General features: G+C 25.8%; 2 protein-coding genes and 1 non-coding gene across 3 annotated transcripts; 1 reads left to right on the top strand and 2 right to left on the bottom strand.

Annotated features, from left to right (window-relative positions):
- The first annotated feature begins 229 nt into the window (after nt 1-229).
- Nucleotides 230-997, top strand: LOC122507721 (thioredoxin, mitochondrial). Its single transcript, XM_043620583.1, has one exon. It carries the CDS (start codon nt 402-404, stop codon nt 813-815), a length of 414 nt encoding a protein of 137 aa, XP_043476518.1. The 5' UTR covers nt 230-401; the 3' UTR covers nt 816-997.
- Nucleotides 998-3,791: 2,794 nt separating this feature from the next.
- On the bottom strand, nt 3,792-22,870 carry LOC122507798 (pecanex-like protein 1). Its single transcript, XM_043620705.1, has 15 exons — nt 22,504-22,870; nt 21,948-22,194; nt 21,597-21,878; nt 18,767-19,137; nt 18,505-18,648; nt 18,202-18,443; nt 17,800-18,071; nt 11,547-14,821; nt 10,182-10,643; nt 9,949-10,093; nt 9,367-9,625; nt 8,928-9,281; nt 8,649-8,761; nt 8,323-8,516; nt 3,792-6,378 (listed from the first exon to the last, which is right to left on the bottom strand). Exons 1-15 carry the CDS (start codon nt 22,654-22,656, stop codon nt 6,097-6,099), a joined length of 6,795 nt encoding a protein of 2,264 aa, XP_043476640.1. The 5' UTR covers nt 22,657-22,870; the 3' UTR covers nt 3,792-6,096.
- On the bottom strand, nt 16,856-16,927 carry Trnae-uuc. Its single transcript has one exon. It is a non-coding gene; the product is annotated as a tRNA-Glu (tRNA).
- Nucleotides 22,871-23,150: the final 280 nt, after the last annotated feature.

Genomic DNA, 23,150 nt, shown 5'->3' with positions numbered 1-23,150 from the left:
AAGTTTCATATAAACATATAATTTTGTTATAAAAAAAGTGTTAAACTATCAAAATTTTCTTTTTTGTAATTATAAACAATTTTTTTCAGCCGTACGATCATTTATTTATCTGGCGTTTGATACTGCTAATTTTAATCGCAGCTTCATCGATTGTTGGACTCGTGGGATACGTGAAATTTGAATTAATGGAACCAGCTCGTCCCGTTCGTATAACAAACTGGATTTTTTGATGCTTTAACCTATCAATTAATAGACTTAAGATAACGACTGCTATCGAAAAAAAAGAATCCTCATTAAACGAAACTCCAATTTTCGTCAATTCAATGACTTTTTGACTGTCTTTAAACGACCAAATTAATCTTTACGCAATTTTTACGTAACTCTATTTATAGACTGTAAAAATGCTTTCCAATTTTAGAAGCATTGTTCAACAATCAATGCGCAGTATATCTTTATTAGGCCGCGTGAATAAAAAATTCACAATTAACGATAATAATGAATTTGTAGATAAAGTGTTAAACAGTCGAATTCCCGTGATAGTTACATTTCACGCCGAATGGTGTGAGCCTTGTAAAATTCTAACTCCAAAACTTGAGGAATTAGTTGAACCTTTGGAAGATTTACATTTAGCAATAGTCGATGTTGAATCAAATCCCGAATTGGTTCATACATTCGAAGTAAAAGCTGTACCTGCTGTTATTGCCGTCTCCAATGGACTCGTCGTTGACAAGTTCATTGGTCTTGTAGAAGCCAATATGATAGAGAATTTAATACAAAAACTTCTTAAGAAAGATTCGAAAAATCAAAAAACCTAGTCATGCTTTCAATGAATTAAATTATGTATTCATTAATGGGACATTTCGCGTATCATTTCCATTCAATTGGTGAAATTTTATTGGAATTCTTTCTTTTATTTCGTACTTAATTTTCTGTTAATTCTTGTTAGAAATTTATGCTTTTAATTCAATTTTCAAAAGTGTTTCTAAATTTCAATTCATAAATTCCAATCAGTAAACTAATTTTAATTAGTAAAATAATTTCAATTCGTGGATTATTTTCAATTAGTAAATTAATTTCAATTAGTAAACTGTTTTCTATTTAGTAAACTATTTTAACAAAAAATTTGAAAATAATTGTAATTACTTCAAAGAATTTTATCAAAAAAGTTGTGAATAATTGAATTTCATTGAAGAATTTTAGTAAAATTCTTAAAAATCCTAATTTAATTCTTTTGATGAATTAGGTACTTTGAATTTTTTTAAATAATAGAATTTCTTTAATAATTTTAATTGGTAATTTTTAAAGTAATTAAATTTTATGAAGAATTTTTGTCAAGTTTTTTAAATAATTGTGTTTTTTAATAATTGAAATATTAAACATTTAATTACTGAATTTTATTATAATTTTTAAAAAAATAAATAAATTCTCCTAAGAATTTTATTAAAATTTTCTAAAATAATTAAATTTCTTCAAAGAATTTTATCAAAAAATTAGAGAATAATTGATGAATTACTTTGAATTATTTTAAATAATGGAATTTCTTTAATAATTTTAATTGGTAATTTTTAAAGTAATTAAATTTTATGAAGAATTTTTGTCAAGTTTTTAAAATAATCGTGTTTCTTAATAATTGAAATTAAACATTTAATTATTGAATATTATTAAAATTTTTTAAAAATAGATTATTTCTTCTAAGAATTTTATCAAAACTTTCTAAAATAATTGAATTCATTCAAGGAATTTTATTAAAATATAGAAAATAATTAAATTCCTTTAAATAATTTCTTTGAGTTTTCTTTGAAAATAATGATGTTTTTTGAAAAAAATAAAATTGAAAATTTAATTTAAACAAAGAATTTTTTCATCTTTTTAAAATAATCGCGTCTGCTAATAATTACAATTAAAATATTAGTCTATTGAAGTTTATTAAATTTGCATTAAAAATAATTGAATTTCTAAGAAGAATTTCATTATTTACAAAAAATAATTTAATTCTTCAGATGAATTTTACTACTTATAAAAATAATTGAATTGTTTCGAAGGATTAATTAAAATTTTAGAAAATAATTGGATTCTTTACAACAATTTTATTACAAATTTAAAAAAAAAATTGAATTGCTTCGAAGGATTTATTAAAATTTTAGAAAATAATTGAATTTTTTCAAAAAATATTCTCAAAATTTTTTAAGAAAATGTAATTCTTTCATGAAATTTTATTAAAATTGTATTAAAAATAATTGAATTGTTGTAGAGAATTGTACTATTTATAAAAATAATTGAATTGTTTCAAAGGATTTATTAAAACTTTAGAAAATAATTGAATTCTTTTGAAAAACAAGAAAAAAGTAATTGAATTCTTTCGTGAAATTTTATTAAAAATAATTGAATTTTTGACAAAAATTTAACTGTTTATAAAAATAATTGAATTCTTTCGAAGAATGTTATTATTTTTAAAAATAATTGAATTCTTGCGAAGAATTTAAATTTTTGAAGATATTTTGACTTAATAAGTGAATTTATAAATTTTGATTATAAAATTATTCAAGTTTTTGAAAATAAAAAAAAAAATTTTTATTTGCATAATAATAAAGTTGAATAGCTTGTTCTACTAAGTTATTTAATATAAGAGAAAGATATTCCGATAAAATCTACTTTTTGAATGAAAATGACGCATGCAATATCCAATAAATAAACTTGCCTTCTCTATAAAGAAAAAAAATCTATCTATCTGTTGACACTTAAAAAATCTCTGCAACTTTACACCTCTTGTAGTGAAAGAAAGAAAAACTACGAAAAATTATATGCTATTATATATGTAACATCACATTTCTTTAATTCAGTGATATTATACAAAACGAACAGAATTTGTAATTCCAACGAACAATATTTTATTCAATTTTGTCATTTTTTTTAGAAAAAATGAATTTTTTATTTTACTTTTTCTGTTTCTTTTTTAATTGTCTTTTAATTTATTAAACTTGGTTTTTGAAACAAAGAGAAACGAAGAAATGGATTAAATTGTGCCATTTAAATGTTTTGTAAGACTATTATTTACAGACACATTATGGGTCCTTAAAAATTAAGTATAATTATATTATTATATTAAATAAATAATTTTTAAGAAACTAAATGTTTTCTTTATTATTACGAATTCTTTTATCCATATTAACAAATGTACATTTTTTATTCATTAATAATATATGTTTATTCACAAGTTTATAGTTTTTTTTTCTCGAAAACTTTACAAAAATTAGTGTTTTTTTTATAGTTTTTTCTTCGGAAAAACTTGAAAATTATAATTAATACGATAATATCTATGAAATAATGTATGAAATGAAGGTTTTCTTTCTTTTTAAAAAAGTAACTTTTTTTATTATCAATATTATTAGTAATGCAATTTTTTTTTTTTTGCAATACACCTTTTCATAAATTTTTCTTTTCGTTTATATTATCATTATTGTAGTGATATTATACGTAATTACAAAATTGTTATATTTTAATTATGAATATCGCAACAAGTTTCGAAATTTCCAAAATAGAAATTTATTGAAAATTAATTAAATGCTAATTCAATAATTTTACTAGAAAAAAATCGTACTTATTTATTTTTTTATTTATTTGCATTTTAAAATATTAGTTTCATCTCCTTTTATTTCTTTTCAACTAATTTGTTTTAAATAAGATTGCAATGAAATTGTAAAAATTTAAACTGTATAATAATTATGATAATTTATCAATTATGTAAATTTTATAATATTTTTTGTGAAATGAGTAAATAAAAAAGAAAATGAAAAATTTCATCGTTCATATATTCTTCTATAAAATACAATAATTTCTGAATTAGCGCATAATTAATTTTCTTATATTATACACTAAAGTAATTAAGAATATTACAGCCTATATTTCGTCGAATTTGAAATGGTATAATCTTTTTTTCTTTAACAATAAATTTATGTTTACTATTAAAGCTTACTGTACAATTTTTATAATTAAATAAGCTAATTCTGTTCACTGAAAAATAATTATATAAAAAGCGGATTAGGCATTGAGACCAACACATATTTTTGTGTTTTGCTCAGTTCTTTCTTTCCTTTTTTTTTTTTTTTGTCCAGTGAAGCAGACTTGTCATTATCGTTTGGCAGCGTTTGGATATTTACAAAGAGTTATAAAGTCAATCACATCATTAGAATTTAAAACTTTCTTTAAAATTTCCTCTTTAGTTCAATTATTTCACTAAACTGAATAATAATTCTCTTTTAATTTTTTTTGCGAACATTTTTCTATTTCTTTTTCCTTTCTTTCTTTGTTTCATTCTCTTTTTCCTCTTTTTTTTCTTTCTTTTAAAAAAGTGTTTTTAAATGCCATAAAAAGAGACTTTTAAAAATAGTTTTAAAACAATAATCGATGTGATTGAATTGAATAATAAAATTTTTCTATGCGCGCTAGCAATTAAACGAGTAGCTAAGAAATATTAATTATTTTTTGTCAGTCAGGTGTTTAAAAACACCATGATAAGGCAATGCTGTGATTTATTGGTTGCTTGCAAAATATAATTTTCATATTATTGAATAATTAATATCCGTGGGAAGAAAATAAATTTTTTGAATGAATTACAAAGTTAGTATATAATTTACCTATATTTTTTTTGCAAGGAACCACGAATTTATTATAATTCGTACAGCTATATAAATTAATAAAAAGTAACATGATTTAATTTGATTTTTCACAAAAAAGGAACTTCAAAAAAAGTTCATTTAATTTTTCTACACATATAGTAAAATTATAAATTTACGATAGTTTTTTTTTACATTTCGTAAAATTTACAAAAAAAAGTAACTTGGAAACTTTTTTTTTCAATTAAGGCGTAACGACTAGAAATGCCGTGGAAATAAACTTTTTTTCCTTGTTACCTTGAAATATATATTTTTCTTTTAAAACTTTCGGATGCTTTGGTTGTTGCATTAAAGAAAAAAATTGTCAAATTATAAATTGAACACTAAAAATATGCAGACACTTTGTTTATTCTTTTTTTTTCTCTTGGAATTGTAAAAGCACCGATATGTATATATTTATATTGAAGAGGCGTTTTTCTTTTCGTCTTCTCTATTTTTTTTAAACTTTACATTATCAGTAAACATTTTTCACGAGTATCACGAGTATTTACAACTTACACGTATACTACCGAAAACTTTTTCTTTTTTAAAAATGTAACAAAAACATAGAAAACATCAATAATTAATATTATGTACAATGCTTGATTTTCTTTTTCTAATATAACTCAATGATATCTTTCAGGACGTCAATTTTCATTGTAAAAACAAAATTAAGTATTATTATGATACACGTTATGATACAGTTTTTTTCACACAAAATATAATTAATGAAAATTAACGTCCCGAAAATTTATGACTTGCGATTTAGTAAAATTAAGGAACAATTTTTTTTTCAATATCTACAATAATCTGAAAATGAAAATATAACATTTTCTTTTCGAATTCACTAATAAACTACATAGTCGAAAATATATTCAATTTCGTCAAAAAAAACATAAGTTTTTTTCTAATTTTTATATTTAAAATAAAAAAACAAAAAAAGAAAACAAAGTAGATTAACTATAGAAAATAATTTAGGAAACATCACGATATTTTAGAAAATAGAGAGTTCAATTTCAATTAACTTAAAATCGTTTCTCTACATTTGCATATTAAAACAGTATTTTTTAATAACTGCTATAATTCAATTCACAGCTCAGAGAAAATTTATAAAAAAGAGAATTATATTTTTAAAAAATCCTTTCAACTTTGTTTTAACTGTATTTCGGGTTTTGTTAATATTTCTTTTTTAATTATAGGAAAAAAATCTCGTGTATTTAAGAGAATGGGCCGTAATAAATTAAATTTAAAAAAAACTGAAAACTTATTATTGATAAAAGGCAGCTTTTGTTTGTAGAATTTCTTAAGTATTGCAGTTTGTTTTTAGGAATATTTAAAATTCATTTTCTTTTACGCAATGCCAAAATTTTTGGTTCAATGAGAATGTTGAGTTTGAAATGCCTTTGTTTTCAAAAAGAGACAGATTTTTTGTTTTTTTTTATTCTTAAACTTCTGCTCCTAAGTCTCTTACCCCTTGTTCCGCGATTGGAACATATTTTTCTTCAATTTTCACGAGAAGTATAACTTTATCAACGTGTGAACGTCGATTTGGATCACGATGATTTGGCGACCATCGATGAACAACACAACCTTCCATCCCACGAATTGGCACCCAATGCTGCCATCCCGATCGTCCTCCCAGTTGTCGCATTTTTTCATCCGGCCAAATCACATCGATTCGCCGGCCAAGATTTATTGCATCGTACACGTGATTTGGATCCATTATCTAGAGAATATTTATTCTTTATTATATTCTATTCTTTGGAAATTTAATTTATTTTTATTTTTGTCCCTTTTTTTTACTAATTCAGGATTGCCACAAAAAATCAATTTTGTTTTTCCCTGATTTCCAGAAAAAACTTTGACTTTTTCCCAGATCCTAAAGAATATTCTGATTCACTCTAAAAATTATTAGACACTCAAAAAAATGTTCTATTACAATTATTTACGAATTTCTCTAATTGTAAAAATTAATTAATAAGATATCTAGCACTCCGAGTCTTCGACTCGGAGTGCTCGATATATTATTAATTATTTCCGAGTCTTTGACTCGGAGTGATTGCTGTCATCATGTTTTAAATTATTTTCAAAAATTTTAATAAAATCCTTTGCAAGAATTCAATTATTTTTACAAGTAATACGATTTTGACATCAAATTTAATTATTTAAAAAAATGTAATAAAATTCGTTGTAAGAAGTCAATTATTTTCATAAATAATAAAATTTTTCATCGGATTTAAATTATTTTTAATACAATTTTAAATAAATTCCTCGAAAAATGTAATTATTTTCAAACATTTTTAACAAGAATTCAATTGCATTTCACAAATAATGGAATTCTTCGCTGAAATTCAAATATTTTAAAAATCTACTATTTAATAAAATTTCTCAAAAGAATTCAATTATTTTAAAAAAATGTAATAAAATTCGTTACCAAAATACATTTATTTTTATAAATAACACAATTCTTCACATTATTTTAATTATTTAAGTGAAATGTAATAACATTCGTTACAAGAATTCAATTATTTTCAAAAATAAAAATATTCTTCAGAGGATTTCAATTATTTTAAAAACTGGTAATAAAAATTCGTTGCAAGACTTCAATTATTTTCCTGAATAATAAAATTCTTCACAGGATTTTAATTACTTTTAATACAATTTTAAGTAAATTCTTAGAAAAATGTAATTTATTTTAAAACTTTTATTACAATTCTTCGAAAGAAATAAATTAACATTTATCAACTATTTTTAATAATTTTTTCGAAAATTCCTAGAGAATTTTCAAATCTATTTGTTTACAATTCAATTTTACGAAATTTTAATTTTTCGGAAATGCTTCAATTAAATATTAATTTAGAAAACAAAAACTTGAAATAATTTTTAAAATAAATTCAATTAAACTTTTTCAAAATTCAATTATTTCTAAAAATTCATGCTATGATACTTTTAATATTCAATTATTTTTTAAAATTTTAACTGAAATTCATTTTTAAATCAATTTTTATAACATTCTACGAGAATTCAAATTTAATAAAAAAAATAATTGATTGAATAATTAAATGTTTTTTAAAATTCAATTCTCATAAAAAATTTTATCAACAAATTTTTAAATAATTATCGACGAATTTTAATAAAATTTTCAAGAATAATTACATTTTTCAAGGAATTCGGTTAAACTGTATTAAAAATAATTGAATTTCTATGATGAGTTTTATTCTTCATGAAAAAATATTCACTTATTGAAAATTGTAAATTCAATTTTAAAATTCAATTACTTTTGAAATATTTAAGTAAAATTATTCTAAATAATTTACAAGTAATAATTTTGTGATAGTTCCTGAAGAATAAAGTTATTTAAAAAGAAATTATTGTCGAAAATAGACAAAATTGAAGGTTTTTTTTAGAATTCGAGGTAACTTCATAGTTTATGAGACAAACAAAAAAGACGACAAAATTCAGAATTTTCTTGTGAATTCTAAAAATTTAATTTTTTCCCAGTAGGTACTTTTAATAAAAATCTTTGACTTTTCCCTAAATTCCGTTATTTCCCTGACCTATGGCAACCCTGTAATTTGTTTTATTTTTATGTCCCACTTTTAAGTCGAAAAAATCATATTATCCGAGGCCTGTTTAAATCGTAGAAAATTGAAAAGGAAAATCGACTTACGCGAACTCGCTGTAGGACTTCTTCTTTCTCCAGTTTGGACGTAAAACTAGTTTCACTCTTTGACTCGACCTTCATGTCACTGCTACTAAGTAATCCTGCGAGACTAGCCAGAGTGGAACTTGTGGGCTTGCCAACGGAGACGAGTGAACCACGATTGCCACCCAAGGATGCTAAATTTCCCGATTGACTGTAACCTGGCAGTGAAACGATTAACATTAGTCCCAAAATATTATAGAAACTTTGAATACTTAAATAAATAAATAAAATAATATTGATTATATATCTCAAATTTTGAATAATTTGAATTAAAAATTCTAAACAAATACCCGAATGAATATTGTACGTCGTCATTGCGTAAACTCCGTCGTTTCCGAATCCACCGTCATCTTGTGACGCTGTACCACCCGACGAACATCCTTGTCCACATCTTCTTCTTATTCTAAAATAACAAAAAATTACCATAAATTACTCAATCAAATTTAAAAGAAATTATTTCACTTTATATTTCAATTTCAATTTAAGTAATAGTTATTAAATTTAAACTGAAATGATAACTATTTATAATTTATTTTCACAAATTATTATGTAAGAAACAAAGACATTACCTTCGCCACAGTTTGAGAACAGTATTTTTAATTGCGCCGAGACTTAGTGGTCCGCCGACAACTGAGCACAATTGTTCATTAGTTTCCGCATAACTTGTTGTCAATGGCGACACATAAATCGGATATCCAATTGGTTGATCACAGGAACTATTGATAATATTTCTTAAAGCTTGTTTTGCATTTTGTATCGAACCACGCTCTGGATTTCTATTACGCAGATAAACGAGTTCCTGTTGTTGGCCAGCCCAAAGACCACGAACACACTCACGATTCATTTTTATCACACGAAAACTTAAAAAACGTTTGTTCAACATTATCACTTTGTATTCATCGATGCCATCGTCCAAGACATGCCTGAAAATCGTTCATTTCAAATTAATCATATATTTCAATTAAATATTCGATTAAATTGAATATATTTCAATTAAATATTTCATACCTGAGAGCCAAGAGACTGGGCGCACCGCTGAGTATCGCATTTCTCCAGAGTGGATCTGCCTCATGGCTGATAACAAGATTTTGATTATGATTGTCAATTGCTTCGTGAAGAGCTGAGGCCTCTTCATATTGCTCGGGACTCATAAAATGATCCTGATGTAATTTTAACGCCATTCGAACGCCTTTGGCAACCACGCTTCGAAGTAAATCAACATCGTGAAGAACCCATTCATCACGTACCGAAGTTATTCGAAAATCTCCTGCAAAATTTGCTAAATTAATACTTTCCAGGGTTGACACAAAAATTTAATTTTATTTTTCCCTGACTTTTCCCTGATTTCCAGACAAAATTTGGACTTTTAAAATCATTATTTTATATCATAAGAATATTGTAACTATAAATTCAAATTTTCAAAGATTTTGATTTAATTTTATTTTAATTTCGAAATTCAATTATTTCTAAAAAATTCACGCTATAATGCAAAAATTAATATATAAGTAATTTTTAAAATTCTATTTATGAAAACAAAATATATTTAAAGACAAATAAAATATATTTAAAAAAAGAAATAGTAAATTTTACCTTTAAATAAAGCGTGAAGTCCGTACAAAAAAAATTCCACACTAGAAACCGTATTATGTGAAGCTGCTCCTAAAACGCGTCTTCCAAGTAAACTCAACGCCAAACAAAGAGAAACAAGACTTGAATCTCGCGATCTTTCCAATAACTGCAAAAAAAATTGAAAACATCCAAATAAATAATTTACATAATTATTTATTTAAATAAATGAAAAAGAAATATGAAAGAAATAGTACCTTGTCGCTTTTTACAGCACAAAATTGAATCCAATCGAGATAAACATTACAGAAACTATTTCTCGTAATTCCACTGGCACGAAAATCAAAATCCTCATCGATATTCATATTAAAAACAGGATCAAGATCAACGAAATTCTTCTCGAGTGTTGATTTAAGTGCATCAATTATTTCCGCATTATCCAACCATTGTTTCAATTTTGTCGATTTTATGGTATAAAATATAATACTCTTGACATAATATGTAACGAGGACTTTGCGAAAATCAAAAACTTGTAGCATTGAAGCAGCTGAATTGTCCGATATTGAATAGCCTTCCAAAACATATTTTGCACTCGCCACTTCCCAAGCGAGCCATCTTTGACTAAATGCAGCGTTTACACTCAATACATTAGAAAAATGTCCAATTTCACAGCAACAACAATTGTCATTGTCCTCTATTCCTTCGGAGATTGCCTCAACCTGAGAAAATAAATTTGTTTTAATATCAACTTTATATCAAATTTTAATAAAATTCTTCTAAAAAATTCAATACTTTCAAAAATTTTAATAAAATTCATCTGCAAGAATTTAATTACTTTCATAAATGATAAAAATCTTTGTAGAAATTTAATTATTTCCATTAATAATAAAGTTTTTCGAAATAATTCAATTATTTTCAAAAACTTTAATAAACGTCTTGGCAAAAATTCAATTATTTGCATAAATAATAAAATTCTTTACAGGAATTCAGTTATTTTCGTAAAATAATAAAATTCTTCGCAGGAATTTAATTATTTTCGTAAATAGTAAACTTCTTCTCAAGAATTCGATTATTATTTAAAGTTGTAATAAAATTCGTCGGAGAAATTCAATTATATTAAAAAATTTGATAAAATTCTTTATGTTATTCAAATACTTTTAATAAAATTTCAATTAAATTACTCAAAAAAAATTTAATTTGTTTCGAAAATTTTTATAAAATTTTTTCAAAAGAATTCAATTATTTTCAAAAACTTTAATAAAATTTGATAATTTACATAAATAATAAATTGCTTCAAAAGAATTCAATTATTTTCAAAAACTTTAATAAACGTCTTGGCAAAAATTCAATTATTTGCATAAGTAATAAAATTCTTCACAGGAATTCAATTATTTTCGTTAAATATTAAAATTCTTCACAGGAATTTTATTATTTTCGTAAATAGTAAAATTCTTCTCAAGAATTCGATTATTATTTTAAATTATTCTTTAAATACAATTTAATTACTTTTAAAAAAAAACATCGATTATTAATGTAGATTGAATATAAATTTTTTTACTTCAGAACATAATACAAATTTTATTAATTAAAAATTCTATAAAATAAATTATAAATATACTCGCCTCTCGTTGTTGACAGTAAGTCCCGCGAAATTCCAATCCTCTCAGTTGAAAAGTCACTAATCCATTCCCAAGTTGTACCATATGAACAAGACAATTCAAATAATCGGAAGCTAGAAGAAAACAATCTCCCTGCTCGACAGTTCCCCATCGTCCAAGAGCAAGATCACCGTATAAACTATGTTGCAACGATCTTGTTAATTGCTCGTAAAATATCGAATTTAAATTATTATCATCAGCTCCCAAATTACGTTCAAGATGAGATGACATTCTTGTATTTGAATGATCGACACGTCTTGTTTTATAGTCTCTCTCCCAAAATTTCACCGGCCTCACATATGAACTAATGAAAATTGCACTTCCCAATAATGGATTAAGTGGTGTACTGAAAATTGCCGAAATACCCGCCTGAAGGAATAACATTGCCGAATGTGGAACTGAAAATGGTTGCGCGAACGCATGAAATGCACTGCCCCATGTAATTTGCCATGGCGCAATATAAGTCACAATAAATCGTATTTTCAACAATAATTCATAAATTTTTGCAAATGCAATACCAGTGACAAAATAATCAATCAAAAATGTCTCACTGAAACCCTTGAAATCAACTTTAAAAAATAATACCGCAAATATCAAAACCAAATATCTCGTCGATGGATCCGAATAGGAAGACCTCAGTGACTTGAGACCACAGATGACAATTAATAGCGCTCCAATTGTCACTCCATATTTGAGGGCAATTTTATTTGAACATTCAGTTAATGCTCCAAGGAAGACAACTGGATAGAGAATATTTCTCTCGACAAAACAAAGATAGACGTAAACTTTTTCAAACCACATTATTCGAACTGGTTCGCGTACCTCAAATTGTGCGTGCTCATGACTCCTTAAAACTGGTCTCGCCAAACACTGCCATGGTAATTGTTTTCTCAATTGTGGCACAATGTAGTGTAGAAAAAAACCCAAAAAGCTCGTTATTCCCCAAAGAATTGGATTAAGTTCCGGTTGAAGTGCAGTAAACACTGTCGACGAATGAATAGCGAATGTCAATATTCCAATGACAGCGCACACAATCAAATCATTTTTCAGTCTTGCTTTTATTGTTGATCTCAATTTCATTGGCAGTGGATCAATAAGTTCCGAGTCTGATATCTCTTCACCGATATTTATCTTCACGTCCTTCTTTCTAGCCGATACTTTAACTTTACTCTCCTTTGGAATTTCCATCTTTGCCTCTCTCTTCACTTCTTTTAGATTTATTTCCTTATTTTCCTTTTCTTTTTCCTTTTCCCTTTCCTTCTCTTTTTCCTTTTCCTCAACGTAAACATCAGGTGGCCAGAGATTAGTCTTCAAAATTTCCCAAATCACACTTGGATCCGATGACGATCGACTGAGATGATATGAAACCGCCATCAGCAGTGCCATGAAAATTGAGAACAATATATGTTGAGACGATTTTTCCTCCCTCAGAGCTCCGTAGGCGAAACCATAGAGTATCATTACCGTGATGAAACTACGAAGAAGACAATAGGCTGACGAGACAAGACTCGTTGTGGCATTACCGCCAAAAATATGTATATCAATGTGCTCGCAAAGATACATGAGAAATGTATTAATCTGCGGAAAGAGACCAAGTGAGAAGACAATTGGAAAGCAAAGAAGAAAAATAAGCAATACATTACGAGCCTGTAGAATAACGTCATAGTTCGCAACTCTTATGCCGTAGATCAAAAAATCCGAATTATGAAAATTATTCAAAACCTCATTGAAAATGAGTATGAGACCAGCGAAGATTATATAGTAAACAGGTCTTGAGAAAACAATAACACGATTGAAACCATGAGTCGGTGATGCTGCATCAGGTTGAACGGACTTGAGCAACGAATATTGACAACCAGCCGTAACGAAGCAGAAAATAAAGGCAAAAATATCCCGATAGAATCCAAGTTGCAGGAGCATTAGACCCAAACCAGCGACTGCTATCGCTAAAAGTGTCGCGACAATCGTTTCTAAAATTGTCAAATTCCTGTCGAGTAGCGCCAACAATGCGAGACGATCAAATCTCACTTTAATACTCGGAAACTTTCCCAATTTCCACTTGTAATAATGCTTCGATTGCTTTGATTTTGGATCATTTGAACTCTGCAAACCGTCCAATAGACGATTCCACGAGAGATTTGCACTATTGTCAGCTTCCAATTGAATCGGTAGCGCCAACACCGGCATTTGTTGATTGCCCTCCGTCTGATATGAATTTGGATTAAAATTACCAAAAAGACTCTGTAATCGACGATTCCTATCGGCCATTACTGTCGTCAATGCTGAATTAAGAGCACATTGATCCGCAGTTCTTGGATTCGAGGCAATTATCAAATTCGGTGGGAGGGAATTTTGAGCCTTGTGATTATTATTTGTTGGACTTGATAAAGCAGGTGGTGTGTCAATAATCACTGTGAGTCCGGCTGAATTTAACGATAAACTACTGTAACTATTACTCAATGAATCGGGTAATTCCCAATTTGTATTTGAATGAAGATTTTGATTGATCTGCTGTCGTAAGAGGGTATTCAGCAATTTTTCATTATGATTCGATGACGAGTAGCGTGTGACTGAGGGAAATCCCGAGCCCTTCTCGTCGAATGTATAAGCTAACCAACGTCCACTATCGTCACGAAAACAATGAACAGCACCCTCGGATGTATCATTGTGACTAGTCGCGAGATGACACTCGCCATTTGATAATAGGCCAAAGAGTGCTGTCAATGGAACAAGTGAATCATCACGATTGAGTCTTGTTCCACGATGTGTTCGATTTGATCGTTTCAAGCGTCGTCGTTGATTTCGCATATTTCGCGATTGTGATGAACGAACGAGACGCGGTTCGGGAAGTATATTTGGATTTGGTAGATCGCCACCTGAATTTAAAAGTGCTGCCAATAGTGGTGGCGCTGGACTCGGTAATAATGTACTCAATTCATTGTTGGAACCACTGATTTTCTCTAGTTTCCTCTTCTTACGCTCACGATTGAGATCAATTTTACGTTTTGGCTTACGACGACTCGCTTCAATATTTAAACGTCGACTCGCCTCGGAACTTGTGCTCTCGTTCACCAATTCGCTGGTTATTTTCGAACAACTTTGCTTTGGAATTGCTCCTTGTTGACGTTTACTGTCCACCTCGGAGGTGAGAAGAAGTTTTCGTTTTAATTGTACTTCGTTCTCGATACTCAATGTTGTTGTACTCGATGATCCGGAATCCGGTTCTTTTGTGTGAAGATCTGCAAAAGAAAATTAAGATAATCAGATATTTTTGTTTATTGAGGGAATGGAAAAATGTTTCCTGAGATTGAAAATTCGATATTTAAAGTCTACATGCACGTAACAATGGTCTATGAATTCTGTGAGAAAAATCTATCGATTCTATTCTAATCAACATGGCCCGAGTATAGATATCCTTTCTCCTAAGTGGTTTAGTGGCATTTAATTTTTTATTTTCACGCAAAAAACGAACTTAAATAATATACCTACGTCAGATGAATTAATATCTGATTAATTAATATTAAATAAAATATAACTTACTAACATTTAATATTTTAACATCATTTTTAATTAATTATTTAATTCTACTTAATTCATTTTTATTTTTAAATTAATTTATAACATTAACTTTAATGTTAATAGAAGGACATTAACATGATTGTCACAAAAATTTGATTTTGTTTTTCTCTGACGGACAAAATTTTCATTTTTTCCCTGATTCCTAAAAAAATCAAGAGGAATTCAATTATTAAAGAAAGATAATTTTTAAAAGCAAAAATTTTAATTTAAAACATTAAGGAAGTGTACCTATTTTAAATATAAAATTAATTAGTGTTGTTAACTTTTCTCGATTATTTTCAAAAATTGCATTAATCTTCTTAAAAAATTAAATTACATTACATATTTTCAATAAATTTTTAAAAGCTTTCAATTATTTAAAAAATTGCAATTACATTCTTTAAAAAATTCAATTATTTTTAATAGAGTTTTAAAAATATTCAATTATTTCCAAAATTACAATAACATTTTTAAAAAATTAAATTATTTGTAATAGAATACTGAAAACTTTCAATTACATAAAAAAATACAATAACATTCGTAAAAAATTCAATTATTATTCTTATTAAAATTTTAAAAACTTTATAATTGGAAATTTTCAATTACTTGTTTTATTCAATCTTTAAAAATAAAATTGAAAATATTTTAATATTTATAAAATATTTAAAATCTATTTTTTTAAATTTTGAATGCAACTTTTCAAAATTCTCCGAAAATTCGATTTTTTTTAAATCTGTAATTCTTTAACAAATTTAATTATTTTCAATTAAATTAAAGAGATTAATTAATTAATTAATTCACAAAATTTTCATTAATTTGATAATTCTTTAATACAGTTTTTTTTTCAATTCAAACATCTTTGAAAAAGTGAATTAAAATTTATAAGAAATTTGAATTTTTACAAAATTTAAAATAAAATTATTGAAAACTCTATTTATAAAGTTAATTTATTATTATTACATAATATCTTCACAAAAATTGAAAATTTCCAAAATTTTAGTTTAAAACCTTCTAAAATTCAATTATTTTCGAAAAAAGAAACTATTTTTATCTAAAATCTTGTGGAAATTAATAATTATAATTATAATTAACAACTTTCAGAAAATTATTTTTATTTTTATTAATTAAAATAAATTATTTAAAATAAAGTAATTTAAAATACATGATTTAATTATTTACAAAAATAAAGAAATCAAATTACTGTATTAAAATTCATTGTGCTTCAAAAGTCTTTAAAGTGATAAAAAATTCAAGTTGAATTCAAGATTTTTAGATATTTCAAAAATTTTTTTGGACACCAAAAATTAAAATTTTTGTAGCAATTATAAAATTTTGACATTTTTTCCAGTTCTTTTGATAAAATTCTCTGTCATTTCCCTGATTCCCCTAATCTGTTGAAACTTTAATTAACATTTAATATTTAAAAATTTTTAATTAAAAAAAATTTTTTTTAATTTTTTACAAAATAATAATTAATTACAAAAGAAAAATCGAATCTAAAGAAACTAAAATATCGCTTTAGAAATATTAGTTAAAGTTTTTTGTGGCTGGAAAACAAAATTGAAAGTTTATTAATGTTAACAACTAATAAATAATTTATTCATTTTCTAATATTTAATAAAAACGAAAAAAAAGCTGAAAAAACAGTGCAAAATAGAATTAATTACTAAAGAAAATATTGTACTTGATAAGTAGGTGAAAATTTAAAAAAAAATTTCCCGTACCGGGAATCGAACCCGAGCCTCCTGGGTGAAAGCCAGGTATCCTAGCCACTAGACCATACGGGATTGAAGAATAAAATTCACGATGTTATTGACAGCGAATGTAGGAAACATAATTGTTAACAATTAGAAAAAAATAGACTTCAATTTTTTTTTTTTTTTTTTTTTTATAAAGAAAAAATTTAATTTTATTTGGCTCTAATTTTTATATACTATGAAGAAACGCTGTTAATGTTTCCAGTTTGGATTAAATAAAACAGAAAAATTTTTTTTAAAAAAACTACAAAATTGTAAAAAAAAATCTCTTTTTTTTTGCTTTTTAAAGAAAAAATATAGTTTTATTTGGTTCCAATTTTTTATATACTAGGTACGAAGAAACATTATAAATGTCTCCAGTTTTGATTAAATAAAACATAGAAAAAAATATTTAAAAAACTACAAAATTGTAAAAAAATTCTTTTTTTTTTTTTTTTTTTTAAGAAAAAATTTAGTTTTATTTGCTTCCAATTTTTTATATACTACGAAGAAACGTTATAAATGTCTCCAGTTTTGATTAAATAAAACAGAAAAAAAATTTTTAAAAACTACAAAATTGTAAAAAAAAACTCAAATTGCCACTAAGCCCTTAGGGAAATTTTACAACTTACATCCGGTACTAGCTGATGTATCCGTATCGTCGGAACTCTTCAAACTCCAAAATACTAGCAGCATTAATTAGAAAAAAGGCGAAACTTCTAAATAGATTTTATTGTTAATTTAGTTCTACGAAAAACACTAGACTCTTTTTTTTTTTTTAAATTATCGCTGTTTTTTTTCTTATTAAAAAATTAATTACACGGACCATTAATTTGAAGATCTAACCTCTATTTAGAAATTTTTTTGTAGAAAAAAATCGTTTTTTTTATATATTTAAAAAATTTGTTTGCATGTAAACTTACTTTTATTCGCCCACGTATCAACTCCAAATTCACCATTTTCAAAGAGCCAATTAATTCCAACGATACTCCCAGTAAGTGGATCGTCTAAACTTTTTAATTTTTCACATCTTTTTTGTCGTCTCTTTTCACGTCGACTTTCACCATCGGATAATTCAGAACTACTCTGACTCGCATTACTGAATCTTCGTTTAGGACACACTTCCGGATCTTCGAGTAATGCATCACGTGAATTCGCTGAATTATTATCAACTGCCGTGTCGCCAATAAACCTACTGTTGAAAATAAAATTTTTTTTTTATTTAATTCACACTGTCACAGAGAAGACAAAGTTCAGAAAGAACGTTTTTTTTTTGGATAAAAAAAATTGTTTCAGGATCTAAATTTGAAAAAATTGATGATTACCTTAAAAATCTATCTTCCGATCCACCAGTGCTTAGACTTCTATCACGATTTGAATTATTAGTGTATTCTATTTCTTTGCGCGTTAATAATGGACTATAAGAATCACGGAGAGTAAAAGCGCCGGAATTCTCATTTGTAAATTGTTCATCACTCTGTTCTGCGATGGAATGAACGATTTCCGATCCACTCAAAAATGGCAGCAATTGCAATTGATTTCGTTTTAATGTGTTTTGTGTCAATACCTGAAAAAAATCATAATTATTTTCCTTTTTCTATTAATTTCCCTAAAAATCAAATACATACCTTTTTTGAATTTATTGTTTCCAAACTCTGCGGATGAAGGGGTAAATTATTGTCATCGGAATTATTTGAATTTTTATTCGATGCTCCAATTGTTTCGAGACTTTGTGGATGTACTAATTGTTGATGCGTTCGTTTAGGAATAACCTGATGATAAGAGAAATAAAGAGTTAAAAATTAAATTAAAAATTACCCTTTTTTTTGAAAAGGAAATTTTCTTGAAAAATTATTCAAACATTCTAAAAGAACATTGTTGAACACTTACTTCTAGAGATTGAGGATGTGATGGTATTTTGTTCTTATCATTATCATCCTTTTTCGAGATTATCTCAAGACTTTGTGGATGATCGTTTATTAAATGAGTTTCGAGGGGAATTGAATTCGAATTAAGTCTACGAACACTTTGATTTGATTTCCAATAATGAAACTCATCGACATGCTGCTCCAACTCTATTGATCCTGTTTGTTTAATTTGACTTTCGGAACCTGTTTTTCCTAAAATTTTCTGCTTCGAATGCCTACATCGTCTACTTCGTGAATCTTCTGAAGCATGTCGACTTAATTTACGTGTCACTGAACGATCCTCCTCCGCAATAGCAACACATTTTTGTCTTATCACTCGCCATTCTGGCATTGCTGTAAATAAAATATTTTCAGAAATTATTTTTACAGGGTTGCCATAAAAGTTTAATTCTGTTATTCCCTGACTGTTAAGTCAGTTATTCCATAGGAATTAAGATTTTCAAAACTTTCAAATTCAAATTTTAAACCCTTTTTAAAATTCAACAACTTATAATAATTAAAAATGACCGAGTGATAAAATCATTATCAATTCAATGATTATTTTCAAGAATTTTTAACTAAAACTCTTCGTTAAATCGATTAATTTTAATAATTTTCGAAAAAGTTCTTTGACAATTTTCAAATCCATTTGTTTACAATATTCAATTTTACAAAATTTCAATTATTCCTAAATTCTTCAATTAAATATATATTAGAAAATAAAAAGTTCAAATAATATTAAAAAAAATGCAATTAAACTTTTACAAAAAAATTAATTTTTCAAAATTCAATTATTTCTAAAAATTCACGCTATTTTGCTTTTAATATTCAATTATAATCTAAAATTTTAACTGAAATCCATTTTTAAATTAATTTTTATTAGAAAATTCTACTAGAATTCAATTATTTAAATATAAATAAAATGCAAATAAACAATTTATTGAATAATTGAATGTTTCTTAAAATTCAATTTCCCATAAAGAATTCAATCAACAAATTTTTAAATAATTGAATTCTTTTCGACGAATTTTAATAAAATTTTTAAGAATAATTACATTTTTCGAAAAAGTCGAGTAAAATTATATTAAAAATAATTGAAATTCTGCGTTGAGTTTTATTATTTGTAAAAAGAATTGAATCCCTGAGAAGAATTGAAAATAATTGAATTTCTGCAAATAATTTGTAACTTTTCCAAAATTAAATTATTTTTCTTGTTTTTTAATTAAAATTCTTCTATAAATGCTTTATTTTTAATAATTTTTGAAAAAGTTCTTTGAGAATTTTCAAATCCGATGGTTTACAATTCAATTTTACGAAATTGCGATTATTCAGAAATTTTTCAATTGAATACGTATTAAACAATAAACACTTCAAATAATTTCAGAAAAATCCAATTAAACTTTATAGAAAAAAAATTAATTTTACAGTATTGTAAGTTAAAAGTATGAAAAATTCAGATTTTTAAAAGATTTTGATACCTTTTCAAAATTCAAATATTTCTTAAAATTCACGCTATAATGCTTTTAATATTCAATTATTATCTAATATTTGAACTGAAATTAAGTTTTAAATTAATTTTCAATAGAAAATTCTACTGGAATTCAATTATACAAATACAAAAATAAATAATTTATTGAATAATTGAAGGATTTTAAAACATTGAATTTTCCGTAAAGAATTTTATTAACAAATTTTTAAATAATTGAATTCTTATAAAAACTTTTTATTAAAATAGTAGATATTGAAAATTTTTGAAAAATAAATTATTTTTCAAAAATTATTTTTTAATTGAAAATTTTGCCAAGAATTTTATTAAAATTTTTTTAAATAATTGAATTTCAGAGAAGAATTTTAATTATTTTTAAAGATAATTGAAATTTTGAAGAGGATTTTTTTAAACTTTTAAACAAAATTGAATTTCTGAGAATTTCTTATTTATAAAAATAAAAAATTTTGTCAAGAATTTTATTAAAATTTTTTAAATAATTGAATTTCGGAGAAGAATTTGATTATTTTCAAAGATAATTGAAATTTTGCCGAGGATTTCTTTTAAATTTTCGAATAAAATTGAATTTCTGAGAAGAATTTTATTAATTTTTAAAGATAATTGAAATTTTGACAAGAATTTTATTAAAATTTTTGAAAATAATTGAATTTTGGAGAAGAATTTAATTATTTTTAAAGATAATTGAAATATTGACGAGAATTTTCAAACATTTTTAAACATAATTGAATTTTTGCGAATAATTTTATTACTTTTGAAAATAATTAAATTTCTGCAATCATTTGTAACTTCTCCAAACTTTAATTGTTTTAGTGTTTCTATCTAAAATTCTTCTATAAATCTATTATTTTTAATAATTAATTAAATATATATTAAAAAATGTAACTAATTTCAGAAGAATTTAAATTATTAAAATTCTTCAAAAATCTAAGTTCTTTCTAATGAATATGAATGAATTTATTAAAAATTGAAATTTTATAAAATTTCAAACTAAAAACTTTTCAAGTTCATCTATTAATGAAAATTGTAACGCAACTCTTTTAAAATTAAATTAATTTTGAAATATTTAAGTAAAATTATTCATTAAATAATTGATAAGTAAAATTTTATGATAATTCTTCAAGAATGAAGATATTTAAAAAAAAAATTATTATCATTATTATCATTTTCTTGTCAATTATAAAGATTTAATTTTTTCCACTACTTTTAATAAGAATCCCTGACTTTTCCCCGATTTCCCTGACCTGTGGCAACTCTGTTTTAGTTTTTAGTTAATCCAAAAAGTAAAGAATAATTTAAAGGAACCTACCATTCAATTTACTTCTATAACGAGCTTCAACTTCCTGCGGCGAAAGCAATTCTGGCACGTGTATATTTATATTGCTGATCATCGGTTTATTTAACTGTGAAGTTTCTTCAGAACTTTCTGAACTATTTTTCCGATGAATTTCAACTTTCAAGTCTATCGTTGAACTCGGCTTATCACGTGCATAATCTGACGTTATACTATCAGCGTCTACATTTTGAATATTATTCGGTTCTATGTACGAATTACGAGATGAACATTCCACAGGCGGAGTATCCGTTTTTCCTGATAATAAAAATCATTAATTTTTGTTTAATATAAAAAAAAAAATGAAGAGAAAATTTTAAATAATACCATTTAGAACTTGAAGTTCAATTCCAAGATCCATTTGATCCTGTGAAGGATCTCGTCGTTTATTGCGAGAGGCGCGTTTTTTTTCACTTTCAGATTTTTGTTGACAAACATTTTGACCTGGTTCTTCGTGACATTCAGTGGTATCGTACACACAATGAAGAGCGTGATTAACACACTTAATTGTCCCGAAAAGGAGGACAATTGACGAACAATAGGCGAGCCATACAAAAAGTGTCGGTGGAAAGTACTGCAAAAAGATTTCACTTTTATCACCATTTTTTTTTAGAGGTTAAAAAAGAATGACACAGTTTTATTTATGTTATCAAAAAATACTCCGATATCACATGACATCTTTAACTTGTTTTCCGAAATATGACTAAATGAAATAATTATCAATTTTTAGTAAACTGATCCGTGTAGAATAGTGATTTATTCATTAAATAACATGAAAAAAAAATACTTGTCCTAAATTTTCTTTTGCAATTTTGCTCTTTAAATACAAGAGGATTGTTTGGACTAAAATAGTAGTTTTAATGGTGAACTAAATAAAACTTACAAGGTATATTGTGAATGGCAAACAAAGTAAGAAAAGCCATACGTAAAGATGAAAAGTATTAGAAAAAACGTCGAGATGAGGATCGTAAAACCAGCCTCCTGTCAGGCTCGCCCAGACGCCTTGTCTCAAAATTTCCAGTGTTTGAGAACCCATTCCAAAAGCTCACAGGACACATCACCATTTTTCCATTGTTTCACTAATTTACATTTCACACTTGTACTCTCCTTTTCTTTCGCAAAAACATTCAAGTAATCGTGGAGTGTTGCATTTTAATCCGTCATAAATCAATGAACTTCATTCATTTCTATTAACAATCTATGATTACTCGGGGAATAGAAAGGAGACTTTAATATAGGTTAGGAAAAGTGACAGTTCAGCTTTGCACACACGTATGAAATATTTGTTTTTAATAATCTGAATACACCTTTAAATTAAATGGCAAATTTTCAAATTAAACAGTGCTACCAAAATTATAAAAATCGACCGCCAGAGTTCGCTTCGGTCAGGGATGGGCAGTTGTGAAAAAGATTGTCCAAAAATATCTTACAATAGAATAATTACAAATAGTAGATAAAAATAGGTTAAATAATAAATTACTCGGTGTTATATTGACTGCTTAATCATTTCTATTCTAAATAGATAATAGT

The sequence above is a fragment of the Leptopilina heterotoma genome, unplaced genomic scaffold (assembly GCF_015476425.1).
Source record: "Leptopilina heterotoma isolate Lh14 unplaced genomic scaffold, ASM1547642v1 Lhet_51, whole genome shotgun sequence".
NCBI classification, from domain to species: domain Eukaryota; kingdom Metazoa; phylum Arthropoda; class Insecta; order Hymenoptera; family Figitidae; genus Leptopilina; species Leptopilina heterotoma.
The sequence above is the reverse complement of the archived record's forward strand: the minus strand, read 5'-3'. Positions and strand labels throughout refer to the sequence as shown.

What these genes read in the sequence shown, in the direction of transcription:
- LOC122507721 (XM_043620583.1), top strand. Translation starts at nt 402, where the DNA reads ATGCTTTCCAATTTTAGAAGCATTGTTCAACAATCAATGCGCAGTATA.
- LOC122507798 (XM_043620705.1), bottom strand. Translation starts at nt 22,656, where the DNA reads ATGGGTTCTCAAACACTGGAAATTTTGAGACAAGGCGTCTGGGCGAGC. An exon ending in GTGCTGTAAAAAGCGACAAG is followed by an intron (nt 10,094 to 10,181) that starts GTACTATTTCTT and finishes TTTTTTTTGCAG; the next exon opens with TTATTGGAAAGATCGCGAGA. An exon ending in CCCAGTCTCTTGGCTCTCAG is followed by an intron (nt 9,282 to 9,366) that starts GTATGAAATATT and finishes AACGATTTTCAG; the next exon opens with GCATGTCTTGGACGATGGCA.